This window comes from Mercenaria mercenaria, chromosome 1, assembly GCF_021730395.1.
Source record: "Mercenaria mercenaria strain notata chromosome 1, MADL_Memer_1, whole genome shotgun sequence".
NCBI lineage: Eukaryota > Metazoa > Mollusca > Bivalvia > Venerida > Veneridae > Mercenaria > Mercenaria mercenaria.
This window is the reverse complement of record NC_069361.1, coordinates 54492017-54511672: the sequence shown is the minus strand read 5'-3', so window position 1 is coordinate 54511672 and position 19656 is coordinate 54492017. Positions and strand designations below refer to the sequence as shown.

General features: G+C 36.8%; 2 protein-coding genes across 2 annotated transcripts in view; both read left to right on the top strand.

Annotated features, from left to right (window-relative positions):
* Positions 1-19656, top strand: part of LOC123537188 (uncharacterized) — a 226999-nt gene that overhangs the window by 32451 nt on the left and 174892 nt on the right. The window lies entirely within an intron of this gene.
* LOC128558510 (cathepsin L-like) lies at positions 2150-19389 on the top strand. Its single transcript, XM_053548056.1, has 10 exons — positions 2150-3145; positions 3676-3789; positions 5240-5382; positions 6294-6390; positions 12425-12505; positions 15716-15835; positions 16709-16773; positions 17080-17170; positions 18615-18673; positions 19125-19389. The coding sequence occupies exons 1-10, from the start codon at positions 2275-2277 to the stop codon at positions 19197-19199; spliced, it is 1716 nt and encodes a 571-aa protein (XP_053404031.1). The 5' UTR covers positions 2150-2274; the 3' UTR covers positions 19200-19389.

Sequence of the window (19656 nt, the reverse complement as noted above, 5' to 3'; positions counted from 1 at the left end):
TCAGTTCATCAACCATATTTCACTAGTATACACAGGCAAGTTAACTGAACAAGAGTTCCTGGATGCCCACCCAGTTATTAACATGTTCTTCACTGACAGCTTCCTGACTTGAATCAGAGGTGGAAGATGATTCTGTTTAGCAGGGGCTTATTAAAGAGGAAGGAATGCCTGAACATAAGTTGAATTTATGTGAAAGCCATCATCGAGCCATTCATAACACTGAAAGAATTTTTAAAATCTGACCAGTGATGAAAAAGATACTGTGAAATCATTAATTAATATTTTGTGGGGGACTAATTTTGATGGATTTCGTGGTTTAGTCAATCCACAAAATAAAATCCCAATGAACAAGTAAAATTCCCATTCATTTCATGTTCAAAAAATTGAAATCCAGGAATTCATATCCCCATGAAATTGCTGTTTTGACTACAACCAGGAATATCATGCCCACAAAATCATATGATTTTACAGTATGACATTTTCGAATTTTTGAAAATAGCTAACCAGTCACATTTTAGTATGTCATAGTTTCTTGAGTTTATGATTTAAAGCATGATGTTTTCTTTTGATCTATTTGTAAAAGTATAGAAATTCTTTACAGGATTCAGAAAATACTGTTCAAATTTCTGCCATTTTAATCAAGTATTGAAACATCCTTTAAAGTCACTGCTGTAACAGTAACTGATTACAGTTACCACGTCTTCGTAGTGTTCTCCTAGGCGCAATTGATTCTGCCTTTGCTACCAGTGTAGATCATGATCAGCCTGCACATACATGCATTCTGATTATGATCTGCACTGTTCGCCATTCAGTCAGTATCTTTTTTAGCTTGACTATACATAGTATGGAGAGCTATTGTACTCGACCTGGCGTCAGCGTCATTCTGCGTCCACACTTTGGTTAAAGTTTTGATGCACTTTCTCCATATCTTTGTTATTACTTGATGGATTTACTTCAAACTTAAATAGTTGTTCCTCATCATCACCCAAATCATATGGCACAAGGGTCATTACTCTGGCACCAATATTTCATGAATTATTCCCCTCTTTTTACTTAGAATTTCAAGTTGAAGTTTTAGTGCACTTTCACTTTATCTCAGTTATTACTGAATGGATTTGATTCAGACTTAAAATGTTTGTTCAAAATCATCACCCACATCCTATGGCACTAGGGTCATAACTTTGGCACCAATATTTCATGAATTATCCCCCCCTTTTTACTTAGAATTTCTGGTTAAAGTTTTTGTGCACTTTCACTCTATCTCAGTTATTACTAAATTGATTTGATTCAAACTGAAAGTAGTTGTGCCACATCATCTCCCACATCATATGACACAAGGTCCATAACTCTTGTACCAATATTTAAAGAATTTTCCCCCCTTTTACTTAGAATTTCAGGTTAAAGTTTTAATGCACTTTCAGTCTATCTCAGTTATTACTGAATGGATTTAATTCAAACTTATAATAGTTGTTCAACATAATCACTCACATCATATGACACAAGGGCCATAACTCTTGCACCATTATTTCATGAATTAGCCCTCCTTTTTACTTATAATTTCAGGTTAAAGTTTTGATACACTTTCACTCTCAACTCAGTTATTTCTGAATGGATTTGATTCAAACTTGAGATAGTTCTTCGACTTTATCACCCACGTCATATGACACAAATTCAATTAACACTGTCCCCAGTTTTTCATGAATTATACCCCTTTTACTTAGAATTAAAGGTTAATTTTGATGCATTTTCACTATATCTCAGTTATTACAAAATGGATTTGATTCAACATGACACAAGGGCATCACTCTTGCACCAATATTTCATGAATTATTCCCCCCTTTTCCTAAGAATTATACTTAATATTTAATGTTTTGATACACTTGATCCTTATCTCTCTTATTGTTTAATACTTTTGACACAGACTCAAGCTAGCTATTACCCAATATTTCATCCACGTTGAGGTCATTAAACTCTCCATTGATAGCTCAAGCTTCGTCAAGTGTGCCCAGTTTCACTATCCAGCATCAAAATAGTCCAGCGCGCTGTCTCCTGTGACAGCTCTTGTTGTTAGCACCCCATTTAATAGTTACTGGTACGGTCCATATTGAAAGATGGACAAGTTCATTATAGAAATTTAAAGCACAGTAAGCATTATATACTTGTGTATTTCAGGCCGAAGAGCCAACAACTGACCTTGAGTTAGACAATGACCATGGTCTAACCTTGAAGCCTGTTGATGGCGTGAAGAGCAAATTAGTCAAGGTAAATAACGTCATGGTAGGAAAGGTCAAGGACAGACTCATTAAGGGCAAAGCTTCTCTAAAGGCTGATCAGCAACCTGTTATAAATCTCCTGAGAAAGAAAAGAAACATCAATTTCTTGATAGAAAGGCTTGATAACATGGTTGATAATTCAAAAGACTTAAATCATATTGTTGAGCAGGGTAAAGCAATGTTTGGAGGAGGTGATGATCATGATTTGGTGAACCATGTTAAGGATTTCATTGGTCAAGATGGGACTGATACGATTAAGCATGGAGGAAAAATACTAGGAGGTGATGGTCATGATTTGGTTAACCATGTAGAAAAAATTCTAGGTGGTGATGGTCATGATTTGGTAGCACATGGAGCAAAACTGCTTGGAGGAGATGACCATGATTTGGTAGACCATGGAAAGAAATTGATTGGAGGAGATGACCATGATTTAGTAGACCATGGAGTTAAACTGCTTGGAGGAGATGACCATGATTTTTTAGACCATGGAAAGAAATTGATTGGAGGTGATGACCATGATTTGGTGGACCATGGAAAGAAATTGATTGGAGGTGATGACCATGATTTGATACCACATGGCAAAAAGATTCTTGGAGGAGATGACCATGATATGGTAGATCATGGGAAGAAATTGATTGGAGGTGATGACCATGATTACATAGACCATAAGAAGAAATTGATTGGAGGTGATACCCATGATTATGCAGAACATGTAAAGAAATTGATTGGAGGTGGTACCCATGATTATTTAGACCATGGGAAACAGAAGAAACCTAGTAAGAATCTTGGAAGAGATGGCCATGATTATTGTCATAGAGGGATGTTCAATGAGTTCAAGGCTAAATTCAACAAGTTGTATGGTAGTGCTAAAGGTAAGATCTTCATTATTACACAATACTGTGAAATCTTTTAATTTTGTGAGCAAAACATTTCATGGTTTAGGCCAAAAACAACTATTTATGGGGATAAGAATGTGTGCATTGCAACTTTTAAACTTTAAAATGAATGGGAATTTAATTTTATGGATTGCCTAAGCCTGAAATTCCACAAATCTTAGTCCCCTGTTAATAATAAATGATTTCACAGTATTGCATTGTAATGTCTGCCTATTTGTGATGGGTGTTCTTGTAAGGTTGTTAGGACATATATATCAATATAATTATATAAAAAAATTTATAAACAGTGGGTACCCAAGGTGATAGGTTACTAGATTACTGCCGATTCCATTTTGCATGTATTTGGTATGATGCAGCTGGGAATCGAACTTGTGACCTCCTGCACTTGAAGTGTACCCTGTGCCACTAGGCAATAGATTTGTTTGCTTTTTAGTTTAGCTGAAATTAATTAGAATGAAGTAGTAGTTAATTGAAATGTTTGATTGAAATATTATTTGTTTTCATAGAGGAAGAGAAGCGTTACACAAGGTTCTGTATCAACATGAGAATGGCCCGGAAGTTACAGGAGACTGAGCAAGGCTCGGCTATCTACGGAGCAACAAAGTTTGCTGATCTTACAAGTAAGCATTTATGAGGTTGCAGAAAGAAAAAAAAGTTTTACATGTTTAGCTCACCTGAGCACTGTTCTCAGGATGAGTTGTTGTGATCACTCCACATCCATCATCTGGCCATTTCCATTTTCTTTAGACAACATCTCCTCTGAAACTATTTGATGAAGTTGATGAAAACTAGTATGTCTTCGGGTACATCTCTATACCAAGAATATACAGTCATATTATTCTGATTTGTTAAAAAGACGTAGCTGCTGGAACTAAAAATAGAAAAAAACTTCAAACACTACCCCCTAAAAACCACCAGTCCGAGACTGAAATAATTTCACAGAAATGCTTTGGCTCACTGCCAAAAAAATTGCGATAGGGAAAAATTAAAGCTAGATGGGATTATCTAATTTTCCCTAGAAGGCTCTTTGAAAAATTTTGAAGATCTTCATCCCTAAACTGCGTGCCTGTTTTCAGATTAATTTGGCAGAAATGTTTCTTGTTTGGAGCTGTGAAAATCTGGTGATCGATATAGAGCCATCATGGTCCTCTTGTTGTGTCGAAATATGGCAGACTCCAAAAAACATTGAGAAAGTAATTTCTTATGACAGGATCGGTTTTATGGATTCATCTTAAACAGTGATTATGTTGTGGCATGAATAGATTGAGAAGAAAACTGTCTTATTTCATATCTGATTGAGAGGGAGGTACAACAGTTTTCCATTCTGCCCACAATTTAGTTGGCAATTGTTGCAACTAGGAAATCCACAAATAATTGTGATTTCACAGTATTAAAAATTTTGCATCTGTATGTATGAAAAACCGTCAATTTTCAGCTCAACTTTTCGAAGAAAAAGTAGAGCTATTGCAGTCGGCATCCGTTGGTTAAAGTTTTTGATAAAGTCAAATATCTCTGTTACTATCGAAGCTATTGACTTGAAATTTAAAAAAGTGATTTACTATCAAAGTCTACACCAGGAGAAACAATCCCCATAACTCTGATTTGAATTTTGACAGAGTTATGCCCCTTTTCAACCTAGAATATTTTGGTTAAAGTTTTATATAACATCCAATATCTATGTTGCTTTCAAAGCTATTGACTTGAAACTTAAAATATTTATTTACTATCAAAGGCTACACCAGAAGAAACAATCCCCATAACTCTGATTTGAGTTTTGACAGAGTTATGCCCCTTTTATTGGCAAAGCTCTAATTCAGAGACAAGCACTGAGAAAAGTCGAGCATGCTGTCTTACAGACAGCAGCTGCTCTTGTTTAATTGAATGTAAAATTGGAAATAACATTACTGTTGGAGTACGTGTTAAATGGTTTGTTTATAAAAAGTTATAGTCGAAGCAAAAGTTCTTAATTTGACTAGCTCTAACTGGAAAGAAAGCTAAGTTCTTTAAATTGTAAAATATATTACAACTAAACTAAATGAAGCTTTAAAAACAAAACTGTTGTTGTTGTAGAGGAGGAGTTCCAGCAATATGTAGGCAAGAAATGGGACATTACAGCTAACCAGGGAATGAAGAAAGCTGCAATACCAAGAGGAAGTGCCCCTGATTCTTTCGACTGGAGGGAGCATGGTGCTGTTACACCTGTCAAAAATCAGGTATGTATTCCCTGAGAATTAATTTCTCCCCTAACTAGAATTTTTCATACCAGTCTTGTCTGTCATGGAACACAAAATCTCAGGGCATCTCTTCCTAAACTGCTGGTCATACTTCAATGAAACCAAAATGCTTAAGTTATCCAGGGTTTTCTGCAATGGAGAGATAAGAAAATGTAAACAAACTGGTCAGGGAACATATGAAATGCTTGAATGAGGCCGGAGGCTCCAGCTGTTGATTTTCTCACTACAGTGTTACAGAATTATTCCAGTAAAACAAGAAGTTTTGTTCAATAAAAAATCTTGCCTCTTACCTTTACTTTTTTGGTCAAAGTTCACTTATTTTGTAGGCAGGAGAAATCAAGTACTTCTGTGTGTATGAATGTCTATGTTTTTATGCCCCCAGCATCTACTGATGTGGGAGGCATGTAGTGATTGTCCTGTCCATCTGTTCGTCTGTCTGTCTGTACGAGGTTAACCAAATGGGACTGTTTCGTCTAGCATCAATACCCCTTACTACAGTGACTTGATACTAATGCAGATGTAACCTGTGACCATTTCTCATCTTCAGACATGACCTGACCTCAGTTTGACCTTGACATCATTTTGGACTTAGGTTGCTTTATATGGGCCATCTCTTGGTTAACCAAATGGGACCGTTTCGTCTAGCATCAGTACCCCTTACAAGAATGAATTGATACTAATACAGATGTAAACTGTGACCATTCCTCATCTTCAAACATCACCTGACCTCATTTTGACCTTGACCTCGTTTTGGACTTAGGTGCAAAATCTTTCGACAAGGATGCCACTGGGGGCATCAAGCATTTATTGAACGCAGCTCCTTGTTTATTGTTTTTGTAAAAAGTAAATAGCCTATACAGGTTCTTATAGTTACAGTGTATATTTTCCAGGGAAGTTGTGGAAGTTGTTGGGCTTTCTCCACCACTGGTAACATTGAGGGGCAATGGGCCATCAAGAAGAAAAAGCTTGTCTCGCTCTCAGAACAAGGTATGATTTTAACTTTTGTAAGAAATGAAAAATTCCTTGTGTAACTGCTATGGATAAGGATGTACAGAAATTAAAATCTACCAAGGAATATCCTTTGCACAATGAGAAGATGGCTATAGCTTAAAAAAATGATGTTAATAAAGACATGACTGGTCTTATATGTATTTTCTGTGCACTGCATAAATGGGTTAGACTTTAGACTATAAATTGCTTATCATTCCATTGTAGAGTGAAAGAATGTGACCTTGCTCACCTAATTCTCTGATAGCTGTCACGTTTTTGTCCATTTAGTATTTCATTCCGGTGTCTATTTAGAACAATGATGATAAGCTATTGACCTAAAGTTTTTGTTCTAAAACTGACCATGAAATGATATGACATGGTAAGGTAAAGGCTGGAATGTTGATCAGACCATACTGTATTTGTGGATAGGCTTGCATTACCATTCCCTAAAATTCCTCATAGACAAGTCATGTACTTTCATCAGTCTGTCTTTTGCATCAGATTTTGAGATAGGACACTTCTAAATAAAGGATTGGGAACTTTGATGTTTTGAAACGGCCTTCTTTAAGTAGTAGAAATCAAATTAGTGTAGAAAACTCAAATTAGATTCGATATAGCTTGAGTATATTAAGGTTAATTAAGACAGTCTGTTGATCACTCGGTGCACATACAAAATAGAGTTTTAAAAAAAGTCTACAAAATTAGGATCTTATCATAAAGCTCTATACCTCCAGATTTACATCAAAATTTAATGGATGCTTAAGTTTCATTTGTTAATAATTGCAATAGAAAGAAAATAAAATACTGGGCAGTTTAGAAAATGTTTTTCTGTGAAAACACTTTTTAATCAATAGAATATGTAGAACACTCTCAAAAGTATAAGTCACCCTGTGAAAAAGATCTTTTCAGAGCTTTCTGTGGAAAATGGTCCTTTCCATACTTTCAGTGAAAAGAGGTACTTTCCGGTATGATAAAGGAGGAATTCTGGATAGAAAATGCATAACCTTGAGGAAGTGGTAAACATTTAAAGACAAACTTTTGGCAAAAACAAATTTCGCTGTATTTCTGAAAGCCTCCCTCCCTCCCCCCTCCCCACCTCCCCACCCCACCCAGGAGTGCCCTTTGTCATTGCCAGCACCCTGCCCTTTTTTAATCCTAGCTGGAGCACTGGTGATAGACATGAAACAAAAGTTAAAAGAATTTTGCAAGAATGATAATGGAAGGAAGGTCACTGAATTCAAATAACTTGACCCGCACCTCTGTGGATTCGAAACTTTACTTGGGGTGTAGAATTATATCATGTGAGGAAGCTGTCCAACTTTGGTTGGTGGTTCTGTGGTTCTACCAAGGTGCCTGCCCATAATGAAATAAGGCCTGGAAGGGTATCTGAGATCTTTGTTCACCATCAAAACTGGAAAGGTGCCATATGACTTGTATACATATTATCTGAACCCGAAGAAAACAAAACAATAAATGATACAGACACATATTTTGTAGACTTTGTCTGCATTATTTTGTATTATATGGAAAACCCTTTATGGTATGCTTTCAGAAGTACAGAGAAATTTGTTTTTGCCAAAAGTAAATCAGATATATCTGTCTTTAAATGTTTACCACTTCTGCAAGGTTATGCATTTTCTATCCAGAATTCCTCCTTTATCATACCAGAAAGTACCTCTTTTCACTGAAAGTATGGAAAGGACCATTTTCCACAGAAAGCTCTGAAAAGATCTTTTTCTATGGATAAGACCAAAAGACTCCACATGATTGGGCTTTCCCATAGGATTAGCACCACTTAATTTCGTATCATTCAAAAACAAGTACTAGCTTATATTCTGTCTCTAAGAGAGTCACTGGCCTAGGCTAATAAAAATATATACCATCTGCTAATATTACAGCATGTGATGTCACCAAGATAAGGTACTATCTTTAACTTCCTTGTTGAAAAGTTCATCAGGGGTCAACATAGAAGTCACACATGAAGAAAACTAAGTGACTAAAATAGTCTTTTTATCTACACAGTTGCTATGGCCGATTCATTTCTCACAATCAGCAGGATTTCAAAATGTTGTTCCAAATGCTTGAAATAATTTCACCAAAGAAGACATGTGCTGATCTCACAGTCATTGGCATTGACCAATTTTTTACCATGAATTAATGTTATGATCTTGTTTTAAGAAGCGTACCTGATTCAAAGATCCAGCTGTTATGTGTTTTTATTCTAAAATAACATGCTAGTTCTTCCTAAATGTTAGCTAAGAAGGAGGAGCACAAAACTATGGTTTGAAAGGTATGGAGGTTCCCCCTACCTCTCCATCACTCCCCATTGAGGTATACATTCCCCATGTAGATTTGATAGGGAAAAAAGTGTGTCTGAAGTCATTCATCCTCCACATCTGAGTCATGTGGAGAACTTGCAAGTTACTAGTGGAGAGCTAATCAGTACTGATACAATCTCTAGGAATACTGGTTATAAAGTTACATACACACAGTTGCTTTTAAAAGTTATCTGGGTGACTGAAATTCTATGTAAAAAGGCATTAAATCCAGACAGCAAATACCTTGTTCTCTTCAAATGACTGACTACATAGTATGTATATGACTTAGAAATTTAGAATGAATGGCTTTGGGAGTATTGCCCTATGTCAAGTTGTCACAGAGACTATTCACCAGCTGGAGATCAAACTTTTAACCTCGGTATTGACACTTGTCAATGAATAGCTCTATTGATCAAGCCTGCACATAATTTTCAAAAATGGTGTCTTCAGAACATAATTATGTTTTGGTCCTTGATATGCTGGAAAATGCTTCTCACACTTTCTTAACAAAAAGTTCATAAGTAATCATCTAAATTGTTACCCTGGGGCAAAAAGCTAATAGCTTCATTGACATAAAGAAGCACTTATCCATTTCTAGCCCTCAGGTGACAAAATTTAAATACCCGTACAGTTGAACTTTCTTCAGCAGCCACCTGTTTTAAGCAGTTGCCTGTTGGCTAACTTCCTAAATGGACTTTTTGTTTTATTTTAACTTGTCTTAAGCAAGCAAATTGTGTTGCTTTCTATATACTAACTGCTTAATACAGGTTTGACTGTATCTAAAAATATCTGTCACATATTTGTGGAGTCCAGTCATTATTAAGTTGTTTTCAGTTGCATGGTAAAACTTCCTTATGGGTAATGTATAATACACACAGATGACGAAGAAAAAACACTTCCAGTATACTAAAGGGTTGTTAAACTTCCTTTCTTTAAGATTTTTGCCCTATTTCTTTGTTTATCACATATTTCTGGCAAAATATCAAAATTTATAGTCTGTAGAGTACATAGCCGTAATTGCAGCAGTAACATTGGTGTTTTTACATAGATCTTTTATCTGTGACCGCCTGTATTAATTAATCATCAGTTTGTCCAAGATCTATACAATGCATGATACATGTACAAGGAAATTATTTGTTTTAGATATGATATTTGACAAAATATAGACTAAGTAAGTCTTGCATGCATGTATCCCCTGTAAAAAATCATCACTATATTTTAACTTTGCCTTGCAAAATTTAAGACCCTTGGTTAGAAGTTGGTGATAGATAATTAATCTTGCCACAACATGGACATAATTATGTTATAGATATGGACAAAAAAAAGACATTTACATTGGAGAAATTAATTGTTTTTAGGAAACATGTCAACAAATTCGCCATTTTGCACCGAGAAACTTTTTTTATCCCTAAAACCGCTGATAGATTCTCTACATGACCTACCCTGTGATATTGAAGACTGTTATATGAATAAGAGGTACTTGGACCGCCTCGATAGCCTGGTGCGGGAAGTCGTGGGTTCGATCCCCGGTCGCGTCATACCAAAGGCGTGAAAAATGGTACCAGTAGCTCCCTTGTTTGGCGCTTAGCATTACAAGGGAAACTGGCCTCTTCTCTCATACCCTTGTGGCGATGGATTCAATCAGGAATGAGGTGTCGAGAGTGATTAATATAAGTTGTAGAACTTCCTTCACAATCGACCTAAAATAAATTATGTATGACAGTTTGATTCCAAACCCCTCCAACTCAAATTATCACAAGGTTTTTGGTTTAAATTTTCAGAGCTTGTAGTTGTAGAATATAAACTGTGGCAAAATTTGTTTTTAGCTCACCTGTCACAAAGTGACAAGGTGAGCTTTTGTGATCGCGCGGCGTCCGTCGTCCGTCCGTCCGTGCGTGCGTGCGTCCGTAAACTTTTGCTTGTGACCACTCTAGAGGTCACATTTTTCATGGGATCTTTATGAAAGTTGGTCAGAATGTTCATCTTGATGATATCTAGGTCAAGTTCGAAACTGGGTCACGTGCCATCAAAAACTAGGTCAGTAGGTCTAAAAATAGAAAAACCTTGTGACCTCTCTAGAGGCCATATATTTCACAAGATCTTCATGAAATTGGTCAGAATGTTCACCTTGATGATATCTAGGTCAAGTTCGAAACTGGGTCATGTGGGGTCAAAAACTAGGTCAGTAGGTCTAAAAATAGAAAAACCTTGTGACCTCTCTAGAGGCCATATTTTTCATGAGATCTTCATGAATATTGGTCAGAATGTTCACCTTGATGATATCTAGGTCAAGTTTGAAACTGGGTCACGTGGGGTCAAAAACTAGGTCAGTACGTCTAAAAATAGAAAAACCTTTTGACCTCTCTAGAGGCCATATTTCTCAATGGATCTTCATGAAAATTGGTCAGAATGTTCACCTTGATGATATCTAGGTTAGGTTCGAAACTGGGTCACGTGGGGGTAAAAACTAGGTCAGTAGATCTAAAAATAGAAAAACCTTGTGACCTCTCTAGAGGCCATATTTTTCATGAGATCTTCATGAATTTTGGTCAGAATGTTCACCTTGATGATATCTAGGTCAAGTTCGATACTGGGTTATGTTGGATCAAAAACTAGGTCAGTAGGTCTAAAAATAGAAAAACCTTGTGACCTCTCTAGAGGCCATATTTCTCAATGGATCTTCATGAAAATTGGTCAGAATGTACACCTTGATGATATCTAGGTCAAGTTCAAAACTGGGTCACGTGCGGTCAAAAACTAGGTCAGTAGGTCTAAAAATAGAAAAACCTTGTGACCTCTCTAGAGGCCATATTTTTCAATGGATCTTCAGGACAATTGGTCAGAATGTTTACCTTGATGATATCTAGATCAAGATCAAAACTGGGTCACGTGGGGTTAAAAACTAGGTCAGTAGATCTAAAAATAGAAAAACCTTGTGACCTCTCTAGAGGCCATATTTTTCATGAGATCTTCATGAATATTGGTCAGAATGTTCACCTTGATGATATCTAGGTCAAGTTCGAAACTGGGTCATGTGGGGTCAAAAACTAGGTCAGTAGGTCTAAAAATAGAAAAACCTTGTGACCTCTCTAGAGGCCATATTTCTCAATGGATCTTCATGAAAACTGGTGAGAATGTTCAGCTTGATGATATCTAGATCAGGTTCGTAACTGGGTCATGTGCGGTCAAAAACTAGGTCAGTAGGTCGAAAAATAGAAAAACCTTGTGACCTCTCTAGAGGCCATATTTTTCACGAGATCTTCATGAAAATTGGTGAGAATGTTCACCTTGATGATATCTAGGTCAAGTTTAAAAGTGGGTCATGTGCCTTCAAAAACTAGGTCATTAGGTCAAATAATAGAAAAAGCTTGTGACCTCTCTAGAGGCCATATTTTTCAATGGATCTTCATGAAAATTGGTCAGAATTTTTTATCTTGATGATATCTAGGTCACATGTGCTCAAAAACTAGGTCACTATGTCAAATAATAGAAATAACGACGTCATACTCAGTTCAACACTGGGTCATGTGGGGATAGGTGAGCGATTCAGGACCATCATGGTCCTCTTGTTATATTTTTGGAGCTGGTAGCGGTAGACTTGGAGGAAGTTTTGGTTTATAGTTTGGAGCTGGAAGTGGTAGACTGAGACAAGATCTCTGTAATTATTTTTCAGACCTACTAAACTGTGACAAGATTTTGGCATATATTTTCAGAGCTTGTAGACTGTGACAAGGTTGATGAGGGATGTAATGGAGGATTGCCATCACAGGCATACAAGGAAATTGAAAGACTTGGTATGAAAAATTGCATATATACAATGAATTTTTACACAATTCTTTACTGCAAAGTACATGAATGTTATTTGCCTATCGAATAATTATTATGTAAAGCCCCAGTCACACAGAGCTATGAGACAACTTACAATAGATTATGAATGCCAACGACTGGAAATGTGAAGGAATTGGAAGAAAGTCCGGCCAAAAGTCCTGGGTGGTCTTGGGCAGTCACACAATGGAATTTGGTTATGGGGAGGATTTTGTTCATGTTCAAAAACTTGCTTACAATCAGTCTAGTTGCAGCTTGTGTTAGGTAGGTCTTCAACAGTCCAGTAAACTCCAGTTATATGGAACCTGTTGTTTTGTCAGAGTTTGTTATTAATATATAGAGAACAAATTCCTTATAAACAGTATTTGAATAGTAAGTTGATTTATGTAACAAACTGAATGAAGATGCACTGAATTTTTAATTATGTCTCCCCTAGGAGACATATTGTTTTTGCCCTGTCTGTCCGTCCGTCCTTCCTTCCGTCCGTCTGTCCGTCCATCCATCCATCCATCCATCCATCCATCCATCCGTCCGTCCCACTTCATTTCCGAGCAATAACTGGAGAACCATTTGACCTAGAACCTTCAAACTTCATAGGGTTGTAGGGCTGCTGGAGTAGACGACCCCTAATGTTTTTGGGGTCACTCCGTCAAAGGTCAAGGTCACAGGGGCCTGAACATTAAAAACCATTTCCGATCAATAACTAGAGAACCACTTGACCCAGAATGTTGAAACTTCATAGGATGATTGGTCATGAAGAGTAGATGACCCCTATTGATTTTGGAGTCACTCCGTCAAAGGTCAAGGTCACAGGGGCCTGAACATTGAAAACCATTTCCGATCAATAACTAGAGAACCACTTGACCCAGAATGTTGAAACTTCATAGGATGATTGATCATGAAGAGTAGATGACCCCTATTGATTTTGGGGTCACTCCGTCAAAGGTCAAGGTCACAGGGGTCTGAACATTGAAAACCATTTCCGGTCAGTTACTTGAGAACCACTTGACCCAGAATGTTGAAACTTAATAGGATGATTGGTCATGCAGAGTAGATGACCCCTAACGATTTTGGGGTCATTCTGTGAAAGGTCAAGGTCACAGGGACCTGAACGTTGAAAACCATTTCCGGTCAGTAACTTGAGAACCACTTGACCAAGAATGATGAAACTTCATAGGATGATTGGTCATGCAGAGTAGATGACCCCTAACGATTTTAGGGTCACTCCGTTAAAGGTCAAGGCCACAGGGGCCTGAACATGGAAAACCATTTCCAATCAATAACTTGAGAACCTCTCTACCCAGAATGTTGAAACTTCATAGGATGATTGTTCATGCAGAGTAAATGACCCCTTTTGTTTTGGGGTCACTCCGTTAAAGGTCAAGGTCACAGGGGCCTGAACATTGATAACCAGTTCCGATCAATAACTTGAGAACCACTTGACCCAGAATGTTGAAACTTCATAGGATGATTGAACATGCAGAGTAGATGACCCCTATTGATTTTGGGGTCAGTCTATTAAAGGTCAAGGTCACAGTGGCCTGTTCATGTAAAATCATTTTTTGGAAATAACTTGAGAACCACTTGACCTACAATCTTGAAACTTAATAGGATGATTGGACATGCAGAGTAGATGGCCCCTATTTATTTTGAGGTCATTTGATCAAAGGTCAAGGTCACAGGAGCCTGAACAGTGACTTGAGAACCACAAGGCCGAGAGTGTTGAAATTTAGCGGGATGACTGGAGATGCCAAGTAGATGATCCCTATTGCAGCCAACCATCAGTGTCTCTTTGACTTTCGCTCCTGACCCCTATTGACTTCTTGCCTATAGGACTTTGCATTGGGGGAGACATGCGCTTTTTCACAAAAGCATTTTCTAGTTTCCTTTGATTTTTTTTTTTTAAATACTTTATACTTCATGCCGTGAAACTTCTGAATGGGACTGTTTGCAGAGATGGCTGACACCACATGTGTACCCAAATTTTGTGTACTTTTAAATGTCACTGTTATGTTTTATAATTTTAAGAAAGTTACATCGATGATATGCTCTATAAAATGCCTTAATTATACCATGGCTGCAAGTTTTTTGGAAATTAAGCAAATAAAATCCAGTCATATCGAAACTTAATAGCGTATGATCACGTTGCTGAATTAAAAATTCTGATTTTGGAGCTTGCTGTGATAGCAGATGTTATTTCAATGTATTTCTGTGTTCCTCATATCCGATGATTTTCTGTAACCATGTGCACTATATCCGGACATTTGTTATTGGTCTCTGTATCCGAAAATTAGTTTCAAACATGTTCATGATAAGTGAAGTGTACTGTAGTGTGATAGTTGTGCTACAGTTCTTAGTGATCTTATGTTTTGGTACTTGATCATGGGACTGACCAGTTGTACAACAGTCACACCACCATTGGCATGGTCAGTTGCATTACCATTTGTAACCAACTAGCTGTGACTAGTCCTGTGGCTAGTTCTTGACAATTGTATATAGCCTTGGGTGATTGTAAGACAAATCCCGCAATGTCATTAGACTAGTTGTGCTATCAGTCTGCAACAATTCAAAGAGTAGTCAAGGATAGGTCTCATTAAATGACTACCGGGCTGACATTGCAGAAAAAAACAAATAGGACCAAGGTTGCCCTAGGTCTCACAAATGAACTGGTCGCAGGCATTAGCAGTTGGAATGTGACTGGGGCATTATGGTTGTAGGTAGTAAAGATGCTTTAAATGTATGCTTGCATACTTTGGAGGAGTAAAAAAAAAAAATTTGAAATTCTGTATACGGAACTTGCAGACAGATGTGGCATTGATCAAGAATGCTCAGAAAAATGTGACACAAAAGCATGAATCATAAAATTTGATTGGTTGAAATACTTGCTATGTTGTAGAGAACATATTTGCATATTATTCTGGTGTCACTTTGATACAGCAATTTGGTATAGTGTGTAGTTAATATACCTGGCAAGTAATGATAGCTTTCTCCACAGATAATTTAGAATTTTCAGAGTTGATAGGCAACATGGTTTTTGGTTTCATTGTCATAACTAAATTTACTTAACATTGATTGGCTGAACTTAATATCATATGTACAAAATTGGAAGATAATAAGAGAAAAGGGGAATAGCGTATTCTAGTATTGATATTCTGTTACAATAATGATATATATAACAGGTGGTCTGGAAACTGAGAAAGATTACTCGTACAGGGGCGAGGATGAGAAATGCCACTTCAACAAGACAGATGTGAAAGTCTACATCAATGACTCTGTCTCAGTATCCTCTGATGAAGCAGGTAAACATGTTGTTAGATATTTTTGTTTGTCAAATCTTGCATAGTTCAGATTATTAGTTTTGAATAAAAGAAATCACAAAAATAGGACCATAATAGTGTACAGATTGTATATTTGAAAGCATTTAGTCTGTTTCATCTCCTTGTCCTATGCACGAGTGTATGTAGTTCTATAATATTATAAAAGATATTAATGTACTAGGATCTTTTGTGATACAGTGTACTACAATGATATTAAAATTGAAAGGTTCTTTATAAGTGAAAGTTATAAATGAAGCCGGATCAATGGTATCACCTGATATACAATTAAGCCATTTGAATGAAATGATGTTCAAATTTGGATGGTTTAAGTGTTTGTGTATTTGATGTGGGTCTAGCGGCTTATCCTTCAGGTTTAAAGTTGAGCAATTGTTGGATCACAGGTAAATCTCACGATAAGACTCGGGTCAGTACTACTTATCACCATCAAGCATGCACATGTATCAAGCTTGCAAAACAGTTAAAGAAATAATTAATGTTTATTGAATAAATGCCAGCCTGCTCAGCTCAAGAGGGAGAGCGCAGATCTACAGATTGCAGGGTTTTGAATTTGGTTTCCGGGCAAGGCGTATGTTTGCCGTGGCAATTTGATAAAAGGCATTGTGTCAAAAATCATTGGTCCTCCACATCGGATTCATGTGGAGAAGTTGACATTTACTTGTGGAGAAAAGGTTAGTACTGGTACAGAATCCAGGAACACTGGTCAGGTTAACCGCCTGTCATTACATAACTGAAATGCTGAACATTGAAAAACTGCATTCAACCAAAACAAACAAACAAATTAAATAAATCATGAAGGCTATCAAGATTGATGTACATTTTGTATTTCTATTATAGAAATGGCATCATGGCTAGCAGCTAATGGACCCATCTCTATTGGTATCAATGCCTTTGCTATGCAGGTATGTTGTCATATTATGACAAAGTACATGATTGTATTATATAATTTTTTCTGTAAGCTCAAGTTACATATTTTGTGTTTGACGCTTTATCAACAGGTTGATTTTTGTAGACTTTTTAACATTTAATATGCGTAATCTTGGGATGCAATTAGAAAGTTAAATAGTAAGAAAAGAAAATTGTCTATGTACTGTAAAATTAGTTAAGACTAATTTGCAAGAAAGAAAAATAGTTATAACAAAAAAGAAAGCTTGTGAAAATTTATAAATGTATTGTAATTCACACTGAAATAATGATGATATTTTCAGTTTTACATGGGTGGGATCTCTCATCCTTGGAAGATATTCTGTAATCCGAAAGATCTTGATCACGGAGTGCTGATCGTTGGATACGGAGTCCGTAAGTCAAATTTGAGCCTACCCTTCTTTCTGTTTCAAATAAAATATTTCTATCAAAAGATGGAAAAAATATAGGAATTTTTCAAACAAACAACTGTACTTAAAATTTTGAAAAAAAAAAAAAAGTTCTTGAATTTCATGCAAAATTCCTTAAAAATCTCCTGCCAGCAATTTGCTTTCTGAAATAAAAACAATTTAGGAATTTGTGTGTGCATGCGTATTTTCAAAATGGCAGCCAGGAATGTTTTCTGAACAATAAAATTTAGCATATTTGTTTTGCTTGGTAACAAAGCATTCAATTTTTGTGCACAACAGTTCCATGCACAATTTAACGTAAATGTATTATGATGTCTTGCACCTTTGAAAAGATGAGGATTATCAATTTCAAGTTTAAAGAATTTTTGCTAATACAGGGATATAAATTAACACTCGCCCAGTCGCCCAGTGCGACCAGATTTGAAGCTGGTTGAGTCAATTTTCCAAGATAGTCGCCCAGCCGGCGAATGGCTTTGGATTCTCCTAATGTCAATATTCTGGGTTTTTCCGAGACTGTCTTATTAATACGCACGACGTCACTTGAATCGACCAATTAAAATTACCGATATATACTACAACCAATCGGCATAGGCGGAACATTTACTCCAACGAACCACTGTGGCCATAGTCGACCTAACCCTAACCTTTAGTCAGAATATTAGAGTCATAATTTTAGTGGTGCAAAGCCTGGACTATGGCCGACAAAACTATAGAAAGTAGTGTTTCCCTAGAAATACAGCACTAGAAAGTAGAGGTTTATTGAAGGCTGTTAAAAAGCTTAGAACGGCCGGTCGCGGCGACAAAAGGAAATATTATCAGGATTATGAAAAGACCTTAAGGCCAATGAGGAATTTTAATGAAAAATGGGCTGTTAACAAACCGTGGCTGCTTAGAACACTGACCGTAACATGGTTTGTACTTTTTGTACAAGTAATAATTTCGTGACGGTTGCGAGTCCTGTAACTCGACAATGTAACAAAATACTAGAATTCAGATGTCCATAAGCATGCAGCCTATATCAAAATGCCCATAAATAACCCAATTCTTCTAGTGCAGCAAAAATCATTCAAACTTTAAAGTAAGTGCGTCCGTTTTTGACAGGCTGTGTCCTATGTTTAGAACATGTCATGCACTGGTTGATTATAACTTTCCTCTTTCAATGTGAGTTTGATGAGTGTTCTGTATTTATATTTAAGATTTTGATGTATTTTGGCAGGAAGCAAATTACAAGACTTATTATTAAGTATGTAGATCTAAACCACTGTTAGTATATTTTTCCGCTAATAAATGCTGGGCCCCTAACTTTTAGACTGGGCCCCTAGAATTTGCCTGTAACGAGCCCAGATGGCTAATAGGGTCTGAGTGTTAATTTATATCCCTGTAATATGATTACAATTTTTCTTGAACAGAGGATGACAAGCCTTATTGGATCGTTAAGAACAGCTGGGGACCTGACTGGGGCGAAAAGGTAGGTCGTCATTGTTGAATATGTCTGATAAAATAGTGAAAGTTAACTAAGGTTACTGTCCAAGATTTTAGGGTCAATACTCTTATCAGTAGAACACTTACAGAGCAAGTGTTCAAAAGTTTATTTATAGCTTTCATATATATTTGACACATAAAAGATGTATTTAATAATATGACAAGGGAAAGAACTCTTACATGGACATAATTTTAAGTTCAGTGGAGTTCTTTTATCTTTGATCCTGATTTACTATCTCTGCATACCTCTTGACTTGATTGGCATGCATGCTACATCTAAAATGAGTTTTGAAAATACGCCAGTGTCAGACATTCAAAATTGGCCTAGACACAAATCTCTGTTACTGCTGTTTTTTACACTGAGACTGAAATGTTCTTGAAAAAAAGGTTTTGAGGGTTTTAAGAAAATTACAAAGTTTACTTTAATATTATTTCAGGGTTACTATCTTGTGTACAGGGGAGCTGGAGTATGCGGTCTAAACACAATGTGTACATCTGCTGTCGTTGACTAAATTTTGGATGAAAACAATTGACTGCTGTGTAATAGATCTTTCTGAATGTTGATCTGCTTTTCGATAATCCTATATGCTGAATACGTGATCTGACTGATTTTTTTTGTGATATTTGTTTTTGACTGCTGTATATGCATTAACAGTTCAGTTACAAAATCATACCAGTTTCAGTTTTGTTGAAGTGTTGTTGTTTTTTAGCTCACCTGTCACAAAGTGACAAGGTGAGCTTTTGTGATCGTGCGGTGTCCGTCGTCCGTCGTCCGTCCGTGCGTGCGTGCGTGCGTGCGTGCGTCCGTCCGTCCGTCCGTCCGTCCGTAAACTTTTGCTTGTGACCACTCTAGAGGTCACATTTTTCATGGGATCTTTATGAAAATTGGTCAGAATGTTCACCTTGATGATATCTAGGTCAAGTTCGAAACTGGGTCACGTGCCATCAAAAACTAGGTCAGTAGGTCTA

Coding starts and splice junctions, on each gene's coding strand:
- LOC128558510 (XM_053548056.1), top strand. CDS start 2,275: ATGGTAGGAAAGGTCAAGGACAGACTCATTAAGGGCAAAGCTTCTCTA. Junction 3,790..5,239: donor AAAGTTTGCTGATCTTACAA/GTAAGCATTTAT, acceptor TTGTTGTTGTAG/AGGAGGAGTTCCAGCAATAT. Junction 18,674..19,124: donor GACCTGACTGGGGCGAAAAG/GTAGGTCGTCAT, acceptor ATATTATTTCAG/GGTTACTATCTTGTGTACAG.